This window comes from Rhineura floridana, chromosome 10 (assembly GCF_030035675.1).
Source record: "Rhineura floridana isolate rRhiFlo1 chromosome 10, rRhiFlo1.hap2, whole genome shotgun sequence".
NCBI classification, from domain to species: domain Eukaryota; kingdom Metazoa; phylum Chordata; class Lepidosauria; order Squamata; family Rhineuridae; genus Rhineura; species Rhineura floridana.
In genome coordinates this window covers 29,784,991-29,810,074 of record NC_084489.1, presented here as the reverse complement: position 1 = coordinate 29,810,074, position 25,084 = coordinate 29,784,991, and the positions used below count along the sequence as shown (strand labels likewise).

The 25,084-nt window shown below is 40.8% G+C and overlaps 1 protein-coding gene across 3 annotated transcripts in view; it reads left to right on the top strand.

Moving 5' to 3' along the window:
- The window catches only part of OXSM (3-oxoacyl-ACP synthase, mitochondrial), a 209,368-nt gene that overhangs the window by 35,576 nt on the left and 148,708 nt on the right, over positions 1 to 25,084 (top strand). Inside the window, exon 5 of one of the 3 annotated variants that reach the window (XM_061587891.1) lies at positions 19,046 to 19,179. The exons of the other annotated variants lie outside the window; for them this stretch is intronic. Coding sequence (XP_061443875.1) covers positions 19,046 to 19,066 — 21 coding nt within the window. The 3' untranslated portion in view covers positions 19,067 to 19,179. Of the gene's footprint in view, positions 1 to 19,045; positions 19,180 to 25,084 lie in introns of those variants that run through there. 3 annotated transcript variants of the gene reach the window in all.

The following is a 25,084-nucleotide window of genomic DNA, read 5'->3' as shown; positions in this document are numbered from 1 at the left end:
TATAAACACAGATGTGATATTACTCATACAGTCCATTTGTTTGAGGATGCAAAAGAAAGAGCAGCAGCAACCATTTAATAAAGCACCTCAAAAGTATTAAACATTCCATGTATAGGATTAATAAGGGGATATTCATATGCTACTGTTGTATTCCATGGCTGCCGTTTTGGCATGGCTGAGCGCACAGGATGGGCAGCAATGGCACAAGGAAGTAACAATGTCATCTGCTAGTTTCATGTACTTCCCATGTCGAAATGTTACTGGTATTGTGGGACCCAACCGCATGGAAGATGTGACAATTGCCTGATTGTCTGATGTATTCATCATATTGTGATTCACTGTTTTAATTTCCTAGGAGGAGGAGTACTTCCCAAAACATCCCTTCCTAAAACCCAACTTGGATCCACATTCATGGCTAATGTAGAGAGAATGATAGATTTGCCATTGTATCGTAAAGAGAAGTGGTATTGCTTTTGACATATGTAGAGCCCCTCAGTTGCACCCTTTATGCCTTCTGTGGCCTATTTTGGGGTCTGAAACAGCTTCTCTATATGGCTGTATGCTTCTATATGCTGTGGTAGAAAATGAAAGACAGTCTAGTTAGAGCAGACTATCCTAGTGGCTCTTTGATGTGGTTAAGCTTGGGAACAAGGTGACTCATCTCCACCAAAGCATCCTTTGAAGTAGACAAGAAATGGTAAACAGTAACAGGCACCTTATCAATATGTTATGACTACAGCAGTAAAGACTGAGACTCTGTAGTAAACAACTAGCAAGTGTTCTGTGATGTGGCAGTCCCACCTATTGCCCATTTACAATACTAGAAAATGGCCTATGACAGCTATTTCTCTGCCTATAAAGGAAACATACAGGCACACACACATGCAGAGAGACAGGAAACAGAGACAGCAGAAATCTACCATTGCACATCAATGGTACAGACTCTGTGGAGAGCTAGGGAGGGCTGCTGACCTAATCCACAGGATGCCCCCTCCCCCATAATATTACTAACTTAGCTACATTGCTTAGCACAGCTGGTGTCAAAGTTTATTGCTTATCTGGAATCATTCTAAAAGAACCATTCCCTCACCCCCCAAGCATATGCAGGGGATGGCAAGACAGCCATTTGTTTTTGTTTTTACTTTCAAAACACACTTAGGGTCAAATAAACTGGGCAACACATTTGTGAAATTTAGGATCTTACACCATGCATTTGTTTTGGCGGGGGGGTATTATTGTTTTTTATAGACACATATGGTTAATCTGCTACAAAATTTTGACATTTCTCAACTTCCATCAGCTGCAGCCAGCACACCTATGCTGGCTGAGGCTGATTGGAGTTGTAGTCCAAAACATCTAGAGGGCACCAGGTTGGTGAAGACTGGTATGTGCTCTAGTTCTATTACCCATTCTAGGCTTATGCTATCTCTCGTCTGTGGTTAATGCACTTTCTAAAAAATGCTAAAGTTCAGACTGTGGAGGAATTACATGTTCACAGTTTTCACTTTTCCCTTCATCACTGATTATATTCTTCTTCATCCCTTCCAGCAATTTGATTGTGGCCTTTTGTTATCAGCAGTTCCAGATTCCTTCTCTTACAAAACCTCTGATTTCCCCAACCTGTCATATTTCCTACTACTACAGTTGTAAGAAGGCTTTAAAATATATTTTTGGGTTTTTTGTTTGGTGGATCTTGACTTTCATACCCGAATACAAGTACTGGTTTTTCTGAAAGAATTTTTTGAGATTATTATGTGGGATAATGTGGAATTTTTAAGTTGAGGAACAATCTCATGCTAAAACAATGAACCCTATAACGCTTTCAAATCAAGGTGACAAAGGACAAAATACAAAATATAATTTACATTAAAAACACTTTAACAATAAATAAATCACAAGCAGCTGACAGAGAATCAGAAGAACTATGGAGTGAAGTCAGAGACATTATCGGGGAAGAGTGCAACAAGACAATACCTCTAGTTAAAAAGAGAGAAAGAACTCAATGGATGACTGACGAAACTCTTAAAATGGTTAAAGAGAGAAGGAAAGCAAAAGCAAAAGGTGATAAAAACACTGTTAGAACCCTAGATGCAACAATACAGCGACTAGTACGTAGGGACAAAGAGAACTATTACAATGATTATTGTATAGAAATAGAAGAGAATAACAAAAAGGGTAGAACAAGAGCCCTATTCCAAAAGATTAGAGAAATGAAAGGGAAATTGAAACCAAGGGTAGGGATGTTGAATAATCAACAGAGGAACACACTGACTGACCGAGATGAAATGAAAGGAAGATGGAAGCAATACAATGAAGAACTCTATCAAAGAGATGACAGGTTCATTCACGGAGGAACCGTATGATGAAGAACCAGAAATTTTAGAAAGTAGAAATTTTAGAATGTGAAGTGAAAACTGCTCTTAAAATACTTGGAAGAAACAAATCACCAGGAACAGATGGCATACCAATAGAGTTGCTACAAGCTACTGAGACTGAATCTGTCCAAATTTTGACAAAAAATTGTCAACAAATATGGAAAATTAAACAATTGCCCACAGACTGGAAGCGTTCCATATACATCCCAATTCCAAAGAAAGGGGATCCCAGGGAATGCAGTAATTATCAAACTATTGCCTTAATATCCCATGCAAGTAAAGTAATGCTCAAGATTCTACAACAAGGGCTCTTACCATATATGGAGCAAGAAATGCCAGATGTCCAAGCTGGATTTAGAAAGGGAAGAGGCACCAGAGATCATATCACAAATATGCGTTGGATAATGGAACGGAGCAAGACATTTCAGAAGAAAATCACCCTGTGCTTTATAGATTACAGCAAAGCCTTTGATTATGTAGATAATGAAAAACTATGGAATGCTTTAAAAGAAATGGGGGTGCCACAGCATCTGATTGTTCTGATGCACAACCTATACTCTGGACAAGAGGCTACTGTAAGGACAGAATATGGAAAAACCGATTGGTTCCCAATAGGAAAGGGGATGAGACAGGGGTGTATGTTATTACCCTACTTGTTTAATTTATAAGCAGAACATATCATACGGAAAGCAGGATTGGACCAAGATAAAGGAGATGTGAAAGTTGGAGGTAGAAATATCAATAATTTAAGATATGCAGATGATACCATACTCTTGGCAGAAACCAGTAATGATTTGAAACGAATGCTGATAAAAGTAAAAGAGGAAAGCACAAAAGCAGGACTACAGCTGAACGTCAAGAAGACTAAAGTAATGACAACAGAAGATTTATGTAACTCAACTTGAAGGCACATAACAACAACAACAAAGTTGACAACGAACACATTGAACTTGTCAAGAATTATCAATACCTCGGCACAGTCATTAACCAAAATGGAGACAATGGTCAAGAAATCAGAAGAAGGTGAAGACTGGTGAGGGCAGCTATCAGAGAACTAGAAAAGGTCCTCAAATGCAAAGATGTATCACTGAACACTAAAGTCAGGATCATTCAGACCATGGTATTCCTGATCTCTATGTATGGATGTGAAAGTTGGACAATGAAAAAAGCGGATAAGAGAGAAATCAATATTTGAAATGTGGCGTTGGAGGAGAGCTTTGTGCATACCATGGACTGCGAAAAAGACAAATAATTGGGTGTTAGAACAAATTAAACCAGAATTATCACTAGAAGCTAAAATGATGAAACTGAGGCTATCATACTTTGGACACATCATGAGAAGACATGATTCACTAGAAAAGACAATAATGCTGGGAAAAATAGAAGAGAGTAGAAAAAGAGGAAGGCCAAACAAGAGTTGGATAGATTCCATGAAGGAAGCCACAGACCTGAACGTACAAGATCTGAACAGGGTGCTTCATGACAGATGCTATTGGAGGTCGCTGATTCACAGCGTCGCCATAAGTCTTAATCGACTTGAAGGCACATAACAACAAAAATCACAAAGCAAAAAAACCCAGCTTAAGACAGTGTAACACATAGCAGTTAAACAATTAAAACAAACATGAAACTAGGATGCAGCAAGAGGAAATTTCGTGCAAAAACTGAAGTTCTCAGTAGATTGTGATTAGAAGATCTGGGATAACAGGAAGGTCTTCTTCATTAGGCACTAAAAATATCACAGCATAAACCACAGGTGATCTCTCTGGGGATAACATTCCATGAGTGGGGCACCACAACCAAAAACATCTATCTGCCTCACCATTAGGTGAGGGAACCTGGAGAAGGACCTCCAAAGATTTCCATTCCCATAGCCAAAATATAGTCTGAGAATATACATTCTGGGGCTGAATAGTGCTTGGAAAGCAATTATTAAGGCTCAGACTTCAAGTACATGAGGAAATGCAGGCATTTAGAAGGGATTGTAGTGGAAGGGCAGTAGGTCTTCCTTTGGCCACTAATGTTAGTTGATCTATGTAAATTGTTGGAAGTTGTAGATTGTGCTGTCAGTTGTACTTTTGTTTGTGGTCAATGGGAAACATCATGAATGGCCTTCCTTTGGTATACTATAAATACACTGTTCATTCCATGTGCATTTGCAGCTACATTTCATACATGGCATGAATCGTAGATTATGCAATGCATTTCCAATTTAGTGTGCTTTCCCGGGAGATACAAATTTCAAAAAAGCTCCCTGTATCATCTTAGACTGATGCTAATAACTGCCCTGTTATGAAGAAAACAGAAACTGCTTGTTTGGAAAGGGGGGGGACATTTGAAGCAACTTCTCTACATATATTTATGCATAATTCTTTCTTACTCTTCTGCTCTTTTCAGCTCAAGAAACCATTGTGTCAGTTTAGTTGTCACTATTACTTCTGTGTCACTTTCCTGCAGAGCTTGGAAAAGTTACTTTTTTGAACTACAACTCCCATCAGCCCAATCCGGTGGCCGTGCTGGCTGGGGCTAATGCGAGTTGCAGTTCAAAAAAGTAACTTTTCCAAGCTCTGCTTTCCTGTGTACAAAAAGCATTATGATTCTTTTTTATCCTCCCAATAATCCCAATAAAATAGATTGAGGAACAGAGGCTTGCCCTTTTCCCTTGTAGACACACTTAAAGGGGTTTATTATTAGATCCCATCTCAAGGTGAAATTATCCATCAGTATTAAGAATCGCCATTTATTATCATTAATGGAGATTCCCAATTGCATTACCAGAAGAGAATTAGTTTGGAGCTGGAAGATGAAACACTTGAACTACATATTCAGAATATAACTTCATTTAAAAACTCTTGCTCAAACATAATAGCTAACTCACTTCCTGTTATCTGTTACATACACAGCCCAGCCCATGCATTCTATTCCTCCTGCTGGGAGGAAGGGTGGGATATAAATCAAATAATATATATAATATATAACCTCAGGTCTGGGGGTTGAATGTAGCCCTCCAGGCCTCTCTGCCTGGCCCTCAGAACACTCCTGAGGCCACATTCCTCACCAGCTCTGCTTCACACCCTCCGTAAGTGTTTTTGCCTGTTCCATCCACTTTTGCCTCTGGCCCCACCCTCCCCTGGCTTGTGGCCCCCAGAAGGTTGCCCAGAAGGGAATGCAGCCCTCAATTCTCTGAGTGCCCTTCTGTATGTTGCCAAAACAGGACTATCCATGCACCAGAGGGAGGTATCCGCTAGGCTCAGGGGAAGCAAAGGTTTACAGAAGTGCAAAAAAATAGAGACTCCTTAAGAAGAAGACCCTCAAACAGTCCAATGATGACTGAGCATGCTCAGCGATTACAGAATGCTGACTAACATTTGAGGGAGGGGAATGGAAAACCAGGGGGATGGAAGGGAGTATCCTGGAAGAGGACATGACTGGCTGACTGGAAATCTAAAAAGGAGCACTTCACATTTCAACATTCTGATGCACATCCTGCCTGTAATATCTTAAATGGTATCTTACATAGTTCTAGCAGAAAAAGGATAATTTGCAGTGAAATTCTATGTATTTTGTGGAGCATCTGCTTCCAAATTGCTTCTGATAAGCAGACAATCCCACCAGCTTGGTGAAAACATACATACATTAAGCACTGTATGGATTTATTCAAATGCTTTGCACTAAACGTGTTTCCTGGGAAGTGTAACAATCATCAGATGTAAAATGCTTTGGGATGTTTACTAAACAGATGCCTATGCATTTCTAAAAAATCTGTGCTTTGATACAAGATGATCGCTGCCACAGAAAACCATCAATAGAAATTTTATGTTGCATATTCCATGTATTAAAAGGATTTTCATATCTGCTACAGAAAAAAAGACTCTATATCCAAAGGTGCTATTCCCAGAAGGGCTGTTAGTGTTTGAATCTGAGCTCTCCCCCCTCCCCCAAAGTGTTCTTTGCCCCTTGGGAAAGAAAACATTCAGCTACCATATAGATGCTGGCAATGTGAACCAGAGCAATGGTTTGGGGAAAAGAGTTAGCCTCCTCATTCAACATATCATGGCATCAAACAGAATGTCCCACCCCCTTTGTGCATTTGCCATTTTTAAAAAGTCTCAAAAGCAGAGCTGGCATCGGCACCTGGCATCCTTGGGCAGAATGCAACACCTTCCTGCTCCTCCTGGTCTTTAAACGTTTTCTTGGTCTGGAGTGCCAAGCAACTGGTGTAGCCACCATTTTAATTTCCCACAATGCCCTCTGCATAACATCATTCTGAGGCATTATGGGAAATGAAAATGGCAGCTAGACACAGCTGCCCGGAGTGCTGTTGCTACCCCCTACCACCAGATTAGCCCAGAAGGTACCATCAACAGAGGAGGGCCCTCCACCAGAGGGCATGTTCCCCTGGGGCCCTCTCAAACCCACTTCCCAGGAGATACAATCACAGATCTCCAATTGTCTGATTTACTGGTGTCCTTGGATGCTTAATTCAGACCAGGAGCACTTCCATCTCAGCAAATATGTTTAGCACTGGGCTGGGTATAAAGTTTGTGTCATATCAGAACTCAGAATCTTGCTTTCAGAGAGGAAAGGTTGGGTGGGGGAAAGGATCTGCATCCCCTCCTAACCTTTCATGCTGCACTTTAAATTGTAATTGTCACACACCACTTTATAGGAAATTGGTATGCCCGCTACAAGAGAGGTGAAGAACCTTTCTCAGTCTGAGCACCGCATTCCCCCATGAACACTTGCTAGAGTCCACATGCCTGTGGAACAAAAATTTGACCTATATTTTTAGAGTAGAGATATATTTCAGTCACACAAAAGTTAGACGTTTCTGTAAAGACAGATCTCTCCTTCCAGGCACACAAGAGGCATTATCACACTTCAATGACAGCTGTGATCTGGGAAGGGCATAGCCAAGTGATAGTACTGAGAGCCAGGTAGAGAGGCTTGGAGGGCCACATTCGGGCCTCGGACCTGTGGTTCCCCACCCCTGCCCTACGTTGAGACATTTGACATAGGTCAAGGTCTGGCAACATCTGGTTTGCTTCTCAGATTGCTTCATCAGTAAAATTGACTCAATTATGGGTAAAATGGAATTGGCTTGAATGGGTCTATGGCAAGCAGATGCACCTCAGAAAGTGGCATAAAGTAATCAATGATAAATCAGGGCTGTCCATAATAGCAGAAGGGGAAAGTTTCTTCTACTAATACAAAGAAACAACAACCTGCATATAGCAATGACTATTTTTACTAGATAGAAGTTGGAAAACACAAACTCCATGATCTGAGTGAAAATGCAGGGAGCAAACTCTCTTGATTGTTAAAAGCTGGCACAGTCTTGGCATTTTGAACACACACTACATAATACCCCAGCACACAGGATTAACAGATATCTGCCTGGATGATATAAAGGTAAATGTCAGCCTTAGTTCTTGTTTAAGCCTCAAATAAAAATGCTGAGATTCAGAAAAAATGAGTAAATGTTGTTAATGGTGTTTGTGAATCCTTTGTGTTTATTTAACCGGCTTCACATGGAATAGTATTTGTGAATATTCACATAGCACTTCCAGTTGTTTTTAACAGAGGTTTCTGAATTTTCAGCCACAGGATGTAGTGGGAAAATGGTCTTCAGTGTTTTTTGTTCTTCTTCTTTTAAATCACATATATATAAAGCTATGAAAAATCTTCTCCCATGTTATTTTTTCAGCCTGAAGAAACAGCTTCAGGTCCTTGACAATTTTGTCATTAATGTCTTCATTGCTAAGATTGTTATATAATACTTCCATTAAACCAACATGTTGTTTTCTTTGTTACTGTGTATTTTAGGCAAATCAAAAAGATTTATTTATCAACCTGTTTACAGTCTTCCAGGAAACCTGTTAGCTATTAAGATCCTGGGACTGCAGAATTGAAGGGCAGCACACTGTAGCCTCTGATGTCAACCTGGGGGCCAAGGGCCGGTAGGAGGTTGTTCCTCCTGCCTTTCAGGAAGGACATCATGGCAAGTGGGAGACCTACCTGTTCCCATCCATCAGCCGAAGGAGGAGCAGCTGCAAGGTTTTTGTTTCCCCTCTCCTTGCTAGCAAAAACACTTTAATAAGAACTTAGCAAGTTACTGATGAGAATTTAGTAACTAAGTACTTTGCTTTCTTTCCTCCACCCTCCCAATCCTTTTTTCTTATGTGCTGTATGTTTCAGTTTGTAAGCCTCAGGGCAAGGACTGTCTCATTCATTGTAAGCTGCTCTGGGAGCCTTGTTTTGGCTGAAGAGCAGAGTAAAATACATTAAGTAAATAAATATGACTTTGGACCAAGCTAGACATGTTGTTAAATATGTATTTACATTTAATAAATATGCTTCTTAAAATGTAGATAGCATCTGCCTGGGGGATAATTACCAGGATTGCAACATGTGGGGAAAGGAGTTTAACCCTCCCCTCCCCTCCTGTGATCCTGATGCAAACTGTTCTTCCAGAACTCCTGTTTGCTTGGGGGGGGGGGGCTTCTATTGACACCAACGGGGATTTTTCTCCCAATATAAACAGCAGCTTCAGAGAAGCAAGTTTTGCTAGCACTACAGCATATAGGAGGAAAAGGTTAACCCCCACTTCCTGCTTCAATGTTGATCATTATCAGCTACTCCCACCCAGTTGCTCTTTGAATTTTTAAAAATGTGCATGTCCAGTGCAAATACACATTTAATGTCACAGCTAGTTCCTAAACTCATTATACAAATCAAGATGCTCCATAATAACCCAAAGGAATTAATTTTTTTTAAAAAACATAGTAGCAAATGTACAAGTATCAGACTCTTTTGGATGCACGTATCAGCTAACACATGGACCAGCTATGGACTTTCTCTTCATATTGATGCTCCCACTGAGAATCATGTTAAAAGACATACAGCTGTGGGCAAGTTTTGTTTCTGGGCCTTCACTTGAGATTATTCAAGGTTATTGTAGCTGTGCCAGAAATATTTCTTGTTTTAATCCTGTCTTCTGAGTGATGTTTGTTACCTTAAAAAGTGCAACCCTCAGCGCTATTGATATAAATTGACTATGCAAATGTGATTATCCAATGGATCTCTACTATATAACTCAAAGGCTTGAGCACACTCTCTGCGTTCAGACAGCAGACATTTAACTATAGGAGCTAATGGGAGAATTTCAGTAGAATGTATAAAAAGCAGCAATAGTGGAAACTGATTTTGGGCCCCACCAGGCTGGTGAAATTTTGAGGGTGAATTCTGAAACATGCCATTGATGATTGCATCAATAATGCATTCATAGTAGATTTATGCTGGACCATTCATACAGCATTCGGCTTTATTAGTTGTTCTGCGATGCTTCTTCAGTGTACTGCATTATCACTGCCTGGAGGGGCACTCCTGAACTACACAACACAAGAGGCACAACACACTGCCTCCCAGAACATTTGTGGTATGAAAAGATACAGAATTTCAGCAGGAAGCTGCACCAACTGGAAATGGAGCAGTATGTCCGTCCCAAAACTTTTGCAGGTGCATACAATATTGAAAGCAGTACTGCAAATACCCCAAACATTGAAGACATTACAATTATCTATTCAAACAGCCTTAATAGTTTTAAAAACTCCACCCAGGATTCACACTCAAATTCAATGGGAGCTTAAAGTTCCACTCAGCTATAAAAGTTTCAGGTACTTGGGAGTTTAGGTAACAAATAACTTAAAGAAGCTATTTCTGACCAGCTTTGCTCCAGTGGCAAAAAAATGAAAAATAAATAAAAGTGATTTAAAATGGTGGACCTCCTTCAGTCTTTCCACATTGGGGGGAAAAGTCTTGTCTGTCCAGGTAATTATATCTTTTTAATGTTTTTGTATGTTATTTTCACAAATGTCCGTGGACATTTTCTCTGAATATTTCCCTAATATATGCATTTTTGTAAATACTGGTTGGAGAACTGCATCACAAAATCCAGATAAGTGCACATTTTAAAGGATGGCTGTTTCAGTTCTCATATCATTTCAGAAAGTGCAAATTTGATAAATTCAGCTTTAAATGCAAACATAATAAAATTTCTTGTCCATCCCTAATCCTTGCTGACATGAGTCATGCTACTGGTCCATGGAGGACCACTAATAGATTATCTCAGTCATCAACCTGAAACATATGGAGTAAGGTGGTCCTTAAGGTATTCTGGGCCTAAGTTGTTCAGGCCTTTGTACGCTACAACAAGAACCTTGAACCTGGTCCAGTAGCAGATGGGAAGCCAGTGCAAGTCTGTTAACACTGGAGTAATGTGTTGGCAGTGGTCTGTTCCTGTTACCAGTCTAGCCATAGCATTCTGCACTAAGTGAAGCTTCTGGACCAGACTCAAGGTCCAGGTCCCCATAGAGCAAACTGCAGTAATCCAGTCTTGCTATAGGTTAATCACTAGGGGGCACTGGACTTAGTTGTATGGATGGAATCAGGAGATTCTTGTGCCTGTTCAAGAGAGACAATAAAGTTGTTCTCCAGCTTCCTCACTGCAGTGTACTCTAAGTCTTCCACCACAATGCCATGGTCTCTCAAAAACAACAAATTGACACTTGTTGATGCAAACTGGCTGAGCGGTCACAGGGGCTGCTCGCTGAGCAGTCACCTCTCTGTCAACATGTTACAGATGGCCCTAGCTGCGTATAAGGTAGGATGGACTTTTTGTTTTTTACAGACTTTTGGAAACTGCAGTTGGTAATGATCTATCATACTTAGTTTGGCTGACTTTACTGTGCTATACCTTACAAATTATTTTTTTGCAGGCATCACATAGATCATACTGATGAGAACTATCTTCTTTAAGGCCTAACAACTGCCTTCAATACCACTACACTTGACATGATGTTGAATGCTGTATTGCTGTAGTTTTGACTCTGAGGTCATTTAATAATACGATCCGATCTTTCAAGACTATTCAAATGGCTTTTCAGAGAAGAGGAGGAGGCCTAAAACAGCTCTTGGATTTCCAGAGTGCTATACGAGTCGCTCTGGGGCCCAAGGCTTTTGCTTGCCTTCATTATTTGTGCAAAACTATTGGGGAATTGGGACCAGATCCCTGTCTTAATGCAAATAAGTTCTATAGCTAAAGGAAAAGAAAGAAAGCATCTAATTGCTCTGCTTCCAGAGTACTGACTTAAGTGATTTTACGATGTAAATATTTTAAAAGATTTATTCCCCCCTCTAGCCCCAGTAATACCCACTTCCCTACTTTTACATCATAACAGATTCAGCAGCTAAGCAGCTCCTAAATACAAACACTCTGATTCTTCATTTATCAGTAGAAACACTTTTGCACTTGTGCTGGCTTCAGTGCATCTCCACCTCTTTTTTCAGAAGCCAGAGACAGATGACACTAGTCAAACTCTGCCCCTTTTTACTTCAAAATCTGGGGAAATGAAACTCCAGAGCATTTCTCCGTGAAACCAGCTTGAAGCTGAAATGCAAACTGTTTGGTAAATCAAATCGTTGACACTCTGAGGTGTATCCAATGGCTGTAGGTTGCTGTAGGTTGGGCAGATATAGTGATTGGCCCAATGCTTTGCTGTGGGCAGTTCTTAAAGGTCTGAGATCAGCAGGGGGGAAGCGAGATGTGTCCAGCCATGGGCAAACGTGTTTTAATCCAAAGCCAGAGAAAATGTTTTGGATGCTTTTGAAGCTGCTAGTGCATCTGTAGCCTTTATCTGTATCTATATCTATATTACTTTGACATATCAACAAAAAAAACAGGTCTTATGGCATGCAGATGATGTTGCAGGGACCTCCTGAGGTGCCTGATTATTTATTTTTTGCTGCTTTTATTCCAACCTCACCTCCCAGAAAAAAACCCTAAGATGTTAGATCACTTTATTCCCATTTTACAAAATTGGAGTTGAGGTTTGTTGAGCAAGCCACTTGCAAATGGCCATTCAAAAACTTTTCTGGGGACTTTAGTTGTTTCAAAAATGTGTGTTCCTGTGCTCTAATTCTAATTTTATTTATTTATTAATTTTTATTTGATTTATATCCCATCCTTTCTCCCAGCAGGAGCCTAGGGTAGCAAACAAAAGCACTAAAACACTTTAAAACATCATAAAAACAAACTTTAAAATACATTAAAACAAAACATCGTTAAAACATTTTTAAAAAAGCTTTCAAGACATCTTTAAAAAAAGGTTTAAAAACATTAAAAAGCAATTCCAACAGAGACACAGACTAATGTGGCAGAGGTGGTTCCAGCCTGTTCTTAATTATGTTGCACAGCCCCTTAAGGATAATGATTGCAATGTGGGGTGCTATTCAAGAACCAGGCCTGCATATGGATGATGGAATGATCAGCTTTCACCATCTTTGGATAGAGGTGCACCAGCTTCATCCCCTACTGGAAAAAGTGGATATTGCCACAATTATTCATGTTTTGGTAACTTCCATGCTACTGTACATTTATTTATTTATTTATTTTATTACATTTTTAGACCGCCCTATAGCAATAAGCTCCCAAGGCGGTGTACAGCATAATAAAACAGGTTAAAATACAAGTGGATGTAAATACAATACACAATAAAACATAATTAAAAATTTTCAATTTTAAATTCAAATTTTAAAATTTTTAAAATTTTTAAAATGCCTGGGCGAAGAGGTAGGTCTTTACCTGGCGCCGAAAAGATAACAAAGAAGGCGCCAGGCGTATCTCGTCAGGGAGGGCGTTCCATAGTTCGGGGGCCACCACTGAGAAGGCCCTAGCTCTAGTTATCGTTCTCCGTGCCTCCCTATGCGTTGGGACACGGAGAAGGGCCTTCGACGTCGAGCGCAGCGACCGGGTAGGTACATAGCGGGAGAGGCGTTCCGCCAGGTATTGCGGTCCGATGCTGTTAAGGGCTTTATAGGTAAGAACCAACACTTTGAATCTGGCCCGGAAACATATTGGTAGCCAGTGCAGCTGGGCCAGGACAGGTGTTATATGATCAAATGTACATGAGACTGCCTTTGAAAAAGACTGCTGTTGGGTATCTCTTTGGGATGCCTCATGAGAAGCAATTCATAAATCGATGATGATGATGATGATGATGATGATATTCAATATCTTTCCCCACTGCATCTTTTAGCTCCCCCCCCATCAAGATGAGTTAGTGGCTTTGTATTAAATTATATAATCTAAACTTCCCTGGGAATCATTTTGATCAAAAGGCTGGCTATAAGCTATAATAAACACATGTATTTCTACTTGTGGCTCAAAGTGCTGTTGTTGATCCATAAAGCCCTAAATGGCTCTAGGATCAGGAATTCCAGAGGATTGCTTTTTCCATAGGTACCTGCTTGCTTTCAGAGGTCACCATCTAAGAGCCCCTGTTTTTTAGATCTTGGGTGGAACAGGGACTTTTCTGTAGTGACACCCAAGCTCAGGAACAGTGTCCTCCAATATATTTGCTTGCAACTTTCACTTCTTTCTTTTTCTGCCAAATTAAATCTGTTCAGATCCAGTATATTTTTTAATGAGACACAACACTGGGATCTCTCCCCCCTCATCCCTGCTGCTGCTTTATCTGTTTACAGTAATACCTCAGTTAACAATTCCTCCAGGAGGAAGCTCCTTTTAACTAAGGCTTTTTAAAAGTTGAAACTGACCAGCTTTGGTTTGCTATGCATAAACTTTCAAGCCTCTGCATTTGCTTTAAAGTTAAACTAACCAACCTATTTCTTTGCTTTGCTATCAATAAACTGATAAGCCTGTGCTTTTGTTTTCTAGGGTGAAACTGACAAGCCTGTGTGTTCGCTTTGCATTAAAGAGATCTCTTACTTTTTCACAGGGCCGGGGAGGGAAGGATCCAAGACAATTCAGAGGAGGAGGGTGAGGGTTGAAGTAAATCAACACTTTTTTTAGAGTGGGTGTAGGAACCGATCCCTATTATTTCCATTTTATTCCTACCTCTGGTACCAAAGTTTCTGTTAAAGAAGTAATGCCCAGGAATGCACCTACTTTGTTAACTGAGGTATTGCTGTATTTATGTATTTAGCTTAGCTTTGTTTAATCTGTTTTATATTTTATTCTTGAACTGAACTTGAAAAATGTTTATGTTAGCGGCCGTGAAAATAATACTAGACAGGCAGGTAGATTATTTTAAAAATACATAGCAAATGTTTATGTTAGCGGTCCTGAAAACAATACTAGACAGGCACAGTAGTATTTTTTAAAAAAATACATAGCAAGAAGTAATAAAGAAATATCATGAGTCCAACATATCACCCTAAAGGCAAGCCAAATGACTTCTTATATTTAAATTTTAGTAATTTTCCCTTTAGATAGAAAAAATCTGAAGACAGGTTATACAAGGCAATGTATGACACCCACAGTAGAAAACATCAAGAAATCTCTAAGCAATGTGTGGACTCCTGAATAGTGATATCAGCTTTCTTAGATCTAGTGAAATAGGTATTGATTACTTTCCTGAACAGACCTAATTGAAACTAACTCAGTACAGATATATTTAGAAACCTTTTTCTACAGACTGCATTATCACACACAGGTAAGGTAGATGCAGCAGCTCAGATTATGAAGAATATGGTTAGAGCAGCAGATAAGATGTTGTCCAGCTGTACTTTTCTGTTCCTAACACAAAACAAATGCATCAGCTTAATAAATGAACTCAAGAAAAATATAGTCTATGGCAGTTTGTATTTCTAGCTTCCCTACCAATCTGCTTCTTAAATAAAGAGATATTATCACTGATCTTTGTATAGAGAACAGCCTTCCCCAACCTGGTGCCCTCCAGATATTTTGAATTACAATTTCCATCATCTCCTGCCAGCATGGCCAATTTTCAGGGCTGATCGGAGTTGTAGTCCAAAACACCTGGAGGACACCAGACTGGGGAAGGCTGATCTAAATCAGCAACTGCAAATGGATGAACAAACATGGAGGAGAATGGATATGTTGGCAGATAACAATTTGGCGGGACAGTCATCTCTGCAATAATATGGATTCTGATTCATCTGGACATTTTGTGCAGGCATTTCACAATAGGACTTTGCTATCTAGACTGAATGGTTTGACTCTTACACAGCCCTAATTCCAAATCCCAATGACCTCTGAAGAAGGTCAAAGGAATGTGAAACTGTGTTCTTGGAAAAAGGAAGATGGAGAGAGCAGAAGTGGCCCTACTTCAGCAGAAACCAGTGTAATCTACCTCACATTTATTTTATCAGCTCCTGCCAATCATCAGTTTCATTGGTTGTCTTCTGTTGACCATCTTTCCTTCCTACCTACTATCCTCTATATTTCCTTTACAGGTTTCCCACACAGTATGGTGTTTACTCACTGCTGACCTTAACAGGCAAATCAGTCATCTCAATTTGTCCGTCTTTTACTTTGATTTGTCCTGCAGGACACCTTCAGGAAGAACTGTGGTAGTTTCAACACTAAATATATCATTGGCTATTTACAAATGCAAGCTACCCCCTTTGCTGCCTTTTTCAAAATTTTCAAATAAACATCATCCTGATACAACCAACAGATCTTGAAGGTTGCTGTTAAACAGGGGCCTAATCCATTGTAAAGATCTCCTGCAAAGTCCCACTGAAATGAACATGAGTTACAAGAGAACAAAAGCTTCCAATAATTCCAGTGGGGCTTGTGCAAGAGAATTTCTCCGTGGTTTGTACCCCTGATTCTTACCTTTACCAACCCACTTTCTTAACTTAGAATCATATGAGTAGATACCAAGAGCTACAAATTTCTGTATCCTATTTTTATTTAATTTGATAAAAGGATTGTAGAGGGGAAAATAAATCCTAGTGGCCTAATGTCCGAGGCACCATATTGAGGAGTTTCATTGGTGTCTGCTTTGCTTAATAAAGTACTCCAGTGACATTCTGAGGAAATATTTCCCAGTCATCTCCAAATGCCCTGTAGCATTTGCACATATGATGGTATAAAATGAAAGCAAAGCATATGCTTTATGAACAGCTCTTTCCTCCAGGTTTTATTTTGTTCTTTAATGAAAAGCCACAGGAGGTAAAGGAAGAAAAAGTTCTTTAAGCTGCCTAACTACGTGGCATGTAAAACTTACAAAATTCTGCACCACTGGTTTGCCTGCTTCTGAAAGGTACCTTTTTACAGTATGTGAAAAGAACTGCTTATTGTTACAAAGGGCTGACTCTTAATTGATTTTGTGGCTCTGCTGCTATTTGAGCCATGGCACAACACAGAAAAGGATAAGAATGGGATTATAAATCACTATGAAGGGATTAACATTTTATGAATTTAACAAATGTCCTCATTGCTACTCCAGAATCTAATTCACTGGCCAGGAAACCACCCATGTCACCTAAGCCTATTCATTTCAGCAAAGTAATACTAGAGGAACATCCTTCCACAAGTGAATTGTAGCCAAAACAGGGCCCTAATAAACAAAAGGGAGGTATCTGCTGGTTTGCAGGTGTTTTTTAAAAGTCTCCCCCACTCCCAAATAGTTCAATGAACAATGAGCATGCTCAGTGGCCACAGCATGCTTAATGTCTATTGGGAAATAGAAATTGAAAACGGGGGAACAGGAATTTAATGAAATATCCTGAAAGGCAGCATGGCTAGTTGGCTTGAATGCTGAATAAGAACACTTCACATTGCAACATTTTGTTGCAGGCCTCTGCTGCATTAAAACTATAATTCTGCTAGGCTGCTATAGATGCACATATTCACACCTGTATCATACATTTCAAGCACTCTTACACCCCTTTAACAGTCATGGCTTCTCCAAAGAATCCCGTGGACCATAGTTTGTTAAAGGTCTTGGGAACTGTAGCTGTATGAGGGATGAACTACAGTTCCCATGATTCTTTAGGAGAAGCCATAACTGTTAATGAGGTGTAAGAGTGCTTTAAAAGTATGGAGTAGATTTGACCATATAAGCACTTTGTAAACTGGCATCTGGTCTGAATCAGGAAGGGGCAATGTGAGTTATTCTTGTGCAGCTTTTGTGCTTTTGTTAAAATCTCAGGATTCTCCATTTTCATACATAAACATGTTTCTAGTTCTAACTGAAAGCACAATGGGGCAAATGGAAAAAATTAAAAAGAAATGTAAGTTCATTGCTTTTCTCCTCTCATAAAACCTATAATATCAATTCCTTTTTCAAATGCTGAACTATTATTGTGGGATAGAAAAGTGCAATGTGTCCTGAAACTATAGTTGGGCATCTGTAATGTTAATGAAAATCTGATGTATGTCATATTGATTATTGTTCATCACTCTAATCTCTGAGTGGTGCAAGACTTCCAAGGTTCCTGCGCTTACCCAGGGTTTGGTTTGGTTTCCTTGGAAAGAAGGTCAACAGAAACTATAGGATATGTGGTTTTTATTTACACACATTCCAACCTGAGCTTAAAATGGAGGAGTTCACAGCATTAACAGTCCATCAGATCTTGCTTCCCATTGCCCATAACTTTGGGGGTACAGAGAGCAAGCCAGCCTCTCTGTCTCCAGTCCCCAGCCTTTTTTCCCACTAGACTAAAAACACAAGCCTCTTTTTAGCTCCAGGATGCGGGGGGAGGGCCTCTCCCCTGAAAAGATTCCAATAGTTCCCTTTGGATATACGGATTTACCATTTAATAAGTCTGTTAACTCACAGGCTAGCTGAGCAAAGGAAACTAGTCTGACCAGTAGAACGGGGTTTTTGCTTGTATATCCTAACTTCAGGTACAAGCTCACAGGCTTTAAAGGGACACAAAGAAATCATCTATCTCATCCTTCAATCTCATAACCTTAACTAAAATGTCCTTGTTAGGTAAATCCATCCGGCTCATAACATAGGGGTGGACCTAGACTGAGTTGGTTGGACTCATCTCCAGATGAAATAAGTGTGAAAAGTTAGTAATTACTGAACTTAAGTCTTATTGATCCCAGTAGGACCTAAGCACAGTTCTGATCTGACCCTTATCACTGAATACATTTCTTATTCTAAATTTAAAAGATGACAGTACTTATAATAGTGTTATACTAGTATATATGATCGGGAGTTTGATAACTTCACTGGATACTTCATTTACGGCTGTTTCTGTCAAGATGAGCCATGCCAGCCTTCCCAGTGAACAAGAAGGCAATATTTCCAATGATCAATGATAGCCTTGCAGATTTCCTGGTCTGTAACAATGTCTCTGAAACTAACCATGCTCTGATAAAGGTAAGCACAGTTCCAGTCCCGCATAGTAATGCAGCTACCTCCCCTGGCCACCCTCCCTTTCTATATACTGACAGAGGAGGTGAGAGTATCCGTGATGCCCAGCCATCACTGAAAAACACTATTTCCAGCCATCTCTCTTGTAGGAGGTGCCAGGGTCAGTTTCCCAAATCTCCACTTAAGAGGTAGAAACTGGAAGGACCTTTGTCTGAACCCTGGGAGAGCTGCTGCCAGTCAGACAACAGCGCTAGGCAGGCCAATGATCTGATTCGGTACATGGCGACATCATGGGTCTGGATCCATTTGGAGTGTGGCTTGTGGACCGGAATGGTTGAAGATGTGGGGTGCCACTTAAATGCCCCTGCAACCTACCTATGGGCTCCAGAATGACTGAACAGTGCCATAACTATGTGATTGTTCGTGACTTTTTAATCAGGTGTTATAATGGACTGCATAAAAGGTTAGAGAATAACACGCAGCTCTATTTCTCCTTTTCATCTTCTGCAGGTGAGTCTGTGGATGTGCTGAATCATTGCCTGACCGCGATAATGGACTGGATGAGAGCTAATAAACTGAGACTCAATCCAGACAAGACCGAGACACTGTTGGTGAGTGCCTTCCCTGCTCAGATGGTGGATGTTTACCCTGTTCTAGATGGGGTTACACTCCCCTTGAAGGAACAGGTTCGTAGTCTGGGGGTTCTTTTCGATCCTTCCTTGTCTCTTGAGGCGCAAGTGGCCTCGGTGGCAAGGAATGCGTTCTACCACCTTCGGTTGGTAGCCCAGCTACGCCCCTATCTGGACAGGGATGACCTCGCCTCAGTTGTTCATGCTCTGGTAACTTCTAGGCTGGATTACTGTAATGCGCTCTACGTAGGGCTGCCCTTGAAGACAGTTCGGAAGCTTCAGCTAGTGCAAAACGCAGCAGCCAGACTGCTGACGAGGACCAGCCGGTCAGCGCATATAACACCTGTTCTGGCCTGTTTGCACTGGCTACCTATTTGTTTCCGAGCCAGATTCAAGGTGCTGGTTTTGACCTATAAAGCCTTACACGGCGTGGGACCGCAATATCTTGTGGAACGCCTCTCCCGCTATGAACCTACCCGGTCACTTCGCTCAGCATCTAAGGCCCTCCTCCGGGTACCAACTCATCGAGAAGCCCGGAGGACAGTTACTCGATCTAGGGCCTTTTCTGTAGTGGCCCCCGAACTGTGGAATAGCCTCCCCGAAGAAGTACGCCTGGCGCCTACGCTCCTATCTTTCCGGCGCCAGGTTAAGACCTGGCTATGCTCCCAGGCATTTTAAGCGTTTATGTTATAATTTTTTTTAAAAAAATTCCTTTTCTTTTGTTCCTGCTTGTGTTCATTGTTTGTAGGCTGATTTTATTGTGATTTTGTATTTTAACCTTTTGTACACCGCCCAGAGAGCCATTCGCTATGGGCGGTTTATAAATGAAACAAATAAAATAAATAAAATAAAAAAATAACCATAACAATTGTTTACTGGTTTGCTTTACTATACCTAAAATTGATTATAGGAGTGCAAAGGCTCTACAGCTCACACAGATCTTCAAGAGGTCTATACAGAGAGTATTTGTCAAAAGTAGAACCATTCTTGCCGGAATTGTTGCAGCAATCTTCCATTATTTTAGCATGGTATTGATCTTATTAATTGGTTCCTGCTCATCTCATTATGCACGGTAGAATAAATAGAGCATCATAATAATAGCCCCATTCTGGCAGGAGAAGTTGTCTTTTTATTTGTAAAGCTTGCATATCATATTTTTGGAGGGTACAGGGGGATTAAGTGCTGGCTTCACCAAAGTAGACTTTATGTGAGGAAATTGTCTCTCTCAGGCTAAAAGGGGAAAAATTCTTTATTGTAATTTGCAATAGATTAAACACGTTAACATTATTAGTTGATTAATTCCCTTTAAAAATGTATCAAGCAGAACAAACAGAAAGGGATTAGTCTGAAGAAGCTGGGAGTTGTATAAGATTTGGAGTGGAACCAAATGTGTGGAGAGGAGGAAGAAGTCTGAATTTTATAGACTTCACATATCTGGAGAATAAGGTAGGATCCAGACTAAACCCGGAGATCATTGGATGAAAATGTTTTTAACGGTAACTGTTTTTAGAATGCTTTTAACTGTAACCTATTTTTAGAATGTTTTAACTGTTTTTAGAAGGCTTTAAAAAAATTGTTTTGTTGGGGTGTTTGTGACCCTGGACTCCTTTGGGCAGAAAGGCAGGACACAAGTTTCAACAAATAAATAGATAGCTGAACTTGGTTCCCATGAAATGAATGAGACAAGGTAGTCATGTCTTCAGTTAAGCCCCATTCATTTCAATGGAGACCAAGTTCAACTAACTAAGGCTGTAATCTAATACATGTCTACTCAGAATTAAGCTTCATTGGGTTCAAGGCCCGACATGTCTCACTGTTCCACAGTGCAACAAGGGCTTCAACAGAGTCACCTATTCTATCTACTAGAATCCATTGGCCTCTAGGGATGGACCATCCTAATCTGTTCACCATCCCTGCAGGGGAGGAATATAAGAAGTCCTGCATGGTTAGGAAGTGATCTGACCATGATAAAGGGATGACATCTACCCCCACTATTTCTAGACCACCACTTCTTCATCTGAAGCAAAAACCAAATTGAAGGGTATGCCCTACCCCATATATCAGACCAATGACTACTTGAGAGAGCCCCATGGTCATCATGCAGGCCATGAACACTAGAGACTGCTTCTATCAGTTCGGTCAGAGAAGTGGTACACTAGCTGTAACCCTAGTTTACTGTCTCCTTGGCATGACAATATGTGCAGGTCCTCACAGCTCCAAGACATATTGGCTTCCTTGTGATGGAGATTGAAATTATACGGACTACAACTCCTCCCCCCTCTCCCCCATGTCCCTGCAGCCTGTACTGATGCTGCATCAAGTATTCAGGTGGGCACAGCTGGGCCAGATCAACTCCTCCCAGCTCACCCATCCAGGTCTTAGTAATACTTGCCAAATGATGGAAATATCCTAGGCTGACATTCTAGTCAGGTATTTACAGGATAAGGTTATTAACAAAAATGGACAAATACTCTGTTCTTTCACAATGTATAATTAGAGAAATCCTAGACACAAACATCTGTGGTACAGCTTTCAATTTGGATCAAGGAAGCATAGGAATCGCATTCTGTGAAATAATATTTTTGTGGAACAGTTTCATAAACCTGATAATATAAATGGAACTTGAAAACATGAAGTACATGAAGTACTGCCCATAATATGCATACAAGTCAGATGCAAAAAAACAGTAACTCAGTTAATCACAATCAAATGAATTCTGTTAAACTGTTTCACCCAAAATTGGTCATTTTATTGTAGGAATGAACACTGTTAACAGCTCTTAAGGAAGTGGATGCTATTATTTTGACGAAGATGAAAAATCAATATTGGCAATGAAATCTAGGATGACTTGAGCCAGGGCTTATTAAGATTCAGTCCTGGATCTCAGCATTAAACCATGAGACCAAGAATAAAGAGTACCTTTCAGCATATGCAGAATATGTTTTCTAATTACAGTGGAACCTCGCTATAATGCATCTCAGTGTACCCCAGAATTGGATTCCTAATATGCAAAAAATCTTGCTGTTTAAGAACGTACCTATAGCCCACAGATATTTCTATCAAACTTTAAAAAGCAGGGAAATTGGGCAGCTACAGTGAATGCACCAGGGGAGCAGGAAACCTGACCTCCTCTCTGAGATATTGAACTGCCCTACAAATTTGTCAAAATGCAAACACAATTTGGGTTGGTCTTTCACAGTCCAATCCACAGGAAAGAAGCAAAGTAAGAAGAACACCAACAAACATACAAAAATGCTTCATCTTTGGAGATGGCAGGTATTGCCACCACTCACCATATGCTCAGAGGCATGTTACCAAATTCTTCCAAGCTACACAGGAAGTGGATTGCAGGGGAGGAGGAAGGGAGTGGAGAGGGGAAGGAGGTGAAAGGCAGGTCTGATCATTTGTATGCTTATTGAGTCCAATGGGATTTACTCCTATGCAATCATGCTTAGGATAGGTAAAACTGACCATGGGGGAAGAGGAGGAGGAGGGGAAGGGGGGAGGAGAAGGAGTGGATTGGAGGGGGACAAAGGAAGGGGGAGGGGAGGTTTGATCATTTCCATGCTTATAAAGATCAATGGTATTTACTCCCGTGCAATCATGCTTAAAATAGGTAAAACTGACCATGGGAAGGAGGAAGAGAAGGAGCAGGAGGGGATTGGAAGGGGTTGAGGATGGGGAGGGAGGGGGAAAGGAAGGGGGAGGGAAGGGGCAATAGGGAGGGAATAGGAGGGAGGAGAAGGGATGGTGGGTTTGATCATTTGCATAGTTTTTGAGTTCAGTGGGATTTATTTCTGTGCAATCATGTTTGAAAATGGAAATGGACTGCCTTCAAGTCGATCCTGACTTATGGCGACCCTTTGAATAGGGTTTTCATGATAAACAGTATTCAGAGGTGGTTTTACCATTGTCTTCCTCTGAGGCTGAGAGGCAGTGACTGGCCCAAGTTCACCCAGTGAGCTTCATGGCTGTGTGGGGATTCAAACCCTGGTCTCCCAGGTCGTAGTCTAATACTGACCTGGGGGAGGGGCAGGGAGGGTAGGAGGAGGGGTAGGAGATTGAGTGGGTGGGCACTGGGCAGAGGGGAAGCTCCTTTCCAAAAGGAAAACATTGTGAACAGTATCATTGCTTTTCAGCATTTCCCCCACCTTTGTATTCTACAGCAGGCACATGTAGCCTCCCACCCAAATTTAAACCAAAACTGTCCCTGGCCACATCCACACCAGACCTTTATTTCACTTTAGACAGTCATGGCTTCTCTCAAAGAATCCTGGGAAGTGTAGTTAGTGAAGGGTGCTGAGTGTTGCTAGGAGATGCTCTGTTCCCCTCACAGACCTTCAATCAGAGTGGCTGACTGTTTAACCAGTCTGGCCACTGGAGCTCTGTCAGTGAATAGGAGTCTCCTCTCAGCACCCTTCACAAACTACACTTCCCAGGATTCTTTGGGGGAAGCCATGACTGTCTCAAGTAAAATCAAAGTCTGGTGTGGGTGTGGCCTCCTGATTAGCCAGGCAGCTGTGAGTCTGGCTTTTGGAACACTGACAGTTGGTTCTTACTGAGCATGCCCGACACTATCATTGGGTTCCAGCCAAAATTTCTTAAATTAATTAAAAATCAGCCAGGGATTTTTTTTTAACTTTTAAACTGCAGAAGATGAAGGTCAGAGTATGGGACAAGGTCAGTAATAGGATTACAGGTCCCCTGTGAACATGGCTGATTTTTAATGAATTTCAACAGATTATGAGAACTCTGGCAGAAAAAAGTCCAAAAGGGGTCTGGGTTTTCTCTCTCTCTCTTTAGACTTTGAACTCTCTATTCTCTCTGACTGTTTTGTGTATTGCCATGAAAATTTAAAGGGTTGTTAAGCAAGCTTTTCTGAGTTCAGGACTATAAGTTTGGTAAGGTTTTGTTTTGAAATGAGTTTATGGGAAGCATCAGAATGGCATGTGGGGTATTTTGAATTTAACATTGCTGAATGTGAAAAAACCATGCTGGCTATAGTATACAGCCACTCTTGTGGCTGTATAATATACTGCGGGTGTAACCATATACTCCAAGTAAAATACTGGATTTTTGTCCTCTGTGCTCCTTGGCCTTGGTAAGTCTTGAATTTGCTTCCTCTGGGTGTTTCAGAGCCTCCCCTCTCTTAGCATTCTTTTACAAAATCTGTTTCCTGACATCTCTCTCTCTCTCCTGTCCCTTTCCTTCCTGGTGATTTTTTCCTAAGGGATGCTTATCTCTTGAGCCTTCTTCAAGTTCTTAGGTTACTGTCTTGTGGAGTTTTTTTTTAATTGTTTTCCCTTTCTGCTTCTCCCTTCCTGCTCAAGTTTCTTAGCCACAGTGGCAGTGGGTTTTTTTGCCTCTTTAGGAACCAGTACTCCAATACTTAGTGGCATTAACCCTTACAGTGCAGTTTTCATTATAACGTAAAAGCTCTATACCACGGGTGCATCCTTTGGCCCCCAACGACCATGTTATAGCAAGGTTCTACTATATGTCCAAATATGTTGAATGAGTTTCCATATCAGAGGCGTAATTCTAGGTGACCCTAATTTTGAAAATGGAGCACTAACTGAAGATAACCCTTTTCAGCCAGAGTGTGATAGATGAGAGTGATCAAGAAGATCCTTGAAGCAATGCACCAGAACAGCATCCATTTGATGTAGCACTATTTGTGGTAGGCAAAGTGTTTTGACAAGTGGAATGTGATGACCAAAATGGCTTCAGCATGAAAACACTGCACATGGGGGGGGGAAGCCTGTAGTGTAGCTCCACACATGGAACTCCTCACCTTCTTTCCAGCATTGTAAACATTGTCAGCATAGATACTGCTATGATTTCTTCCCCTAAGGATGTAGCAAATCCCAATTGAAGGTCAACAATGTGATAACTGATCTACAAACAATTTGGGGTGGGT